General features: G+C 34.3%; 1 protein-coding gene across 3 annotated transcripts in view; it reads right to left on the bottom strand.

The window, feature by feature from the left end:
• Positions 1 to 1350, bottom strand: part of LOC111704634 (phosphatidylcholine:ceramide cholinephosphotransferase 1) — a 16878-nt gene extending 15528 nt beyond the window's left edge. For 2 of the 3 annotated variants that reach the window (XR_002765861.1, XM_023476923.1), the window contains exon 1: positions 1198 to 1350. Coding sequence is in view for 2 of the 3 variants with exons in the window: in XM_023476923.1 (XP_023332691.1) it covers positions 1198 to 1247 (50 nt within the window). In the remaining variant the exon portion in view is untranslated. The remainder of the gene's footprint in view (positions 1 to 1197) is intronic. The other variant, XM_023476924.1, reaches the window with a different exon arrangement.

Below are 1350 nucleotides of genomic sequence, written 5' to 3'. Positions count from 1 at the left end.
AAAGAAAAAATTTAAGCCCCCCCCCGCAGAAAATCCTATATACGCCCCTTGTTCCCAGACGTAATCAGCCCCCAGCGCGCGGCACAGCTGAAAGCCCCCAGGGGGAGGGAGTGCAAAGCATAAAAGATATTAAGCCCCCTCCCCCCTTTTGGACAAATTTCTATTAGCGCCCCTGCAGGTTAGGGTATTTGGGATTTTTCGAGTAGGTATGAGCTGCAGGAGCAGGATTAGAATGGTTATAAGGACTCACCAACTATCACTATCACATCTGGCAGTGAAACCCTTAAATATTTTTAACTTGATGAAACAGAATTCTTAGTTTGTAAAACCAAGGTCTATACAACATATTAGATTGCAAAGATATAGAGATTAGAAAATCAGAGTTTGTAGCAAAGGCAGTTCCTTTGTTCAAGGTTTTTGCAATATAAAAAATATCAGGAGAGGCCGTGAGTGCATGGGTATAAAAAATCGAAATTAACTCACTTAACAAAAAACGCATCATCCAATTACAAACAAAAAACATCGAATTTTCTGCATTCAAAATCATGAAAACAAACTGATCGATTTAAATAACGATCGTTTCGTTTTAGTTAGATTTTTTCGTAACGGTTAGTTAAAACCGTGAAAATTTTTAAAAATCAGCTAACCGTATGTTAGAATATCCCGTTTCGTTCGTTTTGTTAACGTTATTATAGTTACCGTTATTTCTAAAAGTTATCCTTTATACTCATCACTATGATCAATATTATTAACGATTGCATTAACGAAAGATATTTTAGAAATCCTTAAAGGTCGAAAAACATGTAAAAACACGAAAACGCATAAAATTCTATCATTATTCAACAAAAAAGCGGGGGAAAATAGAGTATACAACATTTTAAAACTTTAAAATACATATTTCTTACCGCAAGTTTCACGCTTTATACGCATATAAAAACGAAAGTCGACGTTCTTTTGAACACATCCGTTCGTTCTTTTTTTACGATATATGTATTTCTTTTTTCAAGAACAGGCAACGGCTATTTTCATTAGTTAATGATTTAAGATTAACGGTTTTTGCCATTCGTTAATGGACTCTTTCGTTAATTTTCGAAAACTTCCATTTCGTTAACGGAACGTTTCCCAGCTCTTATAGATACAGAATCGAATTTTATAGGGTAACATTCATCTTAAAAATTAAATATTAAAAACTCATACTTTTTATACCGAATTCCAGACATTGTTCTTTCACTTGCTCTACACTTCATACATCACATTGTACATAATGTACTGGTTCTAACAATGTACAGAATAGGTATATTGGTGTAAAGGTACAGGTACTGGTACACGTTCTAAGAAGTACTGAAACTC

This window comes from Eurytemora carolleeae, unplaced genomic scaffold (genome assembly GCF_000591075.1).
Source record: "Eurytemora carolleeae unplaced genomic scaffold, Eaff_2.0 scaffold31, whole genome shotgun sequence".
Taxonomy (NCBI): Eukaryota; Metazoa; Arthropoda; class Copepoda; order Calanoida; family Temoridae; genus Eurytemora; species Eurytemora carolleeae.
The sequence above is the reverse complement of the archived record's forward strand: the minus strand, read 5'-3'. Positions and strand labels throughout refer to the sequence as shown.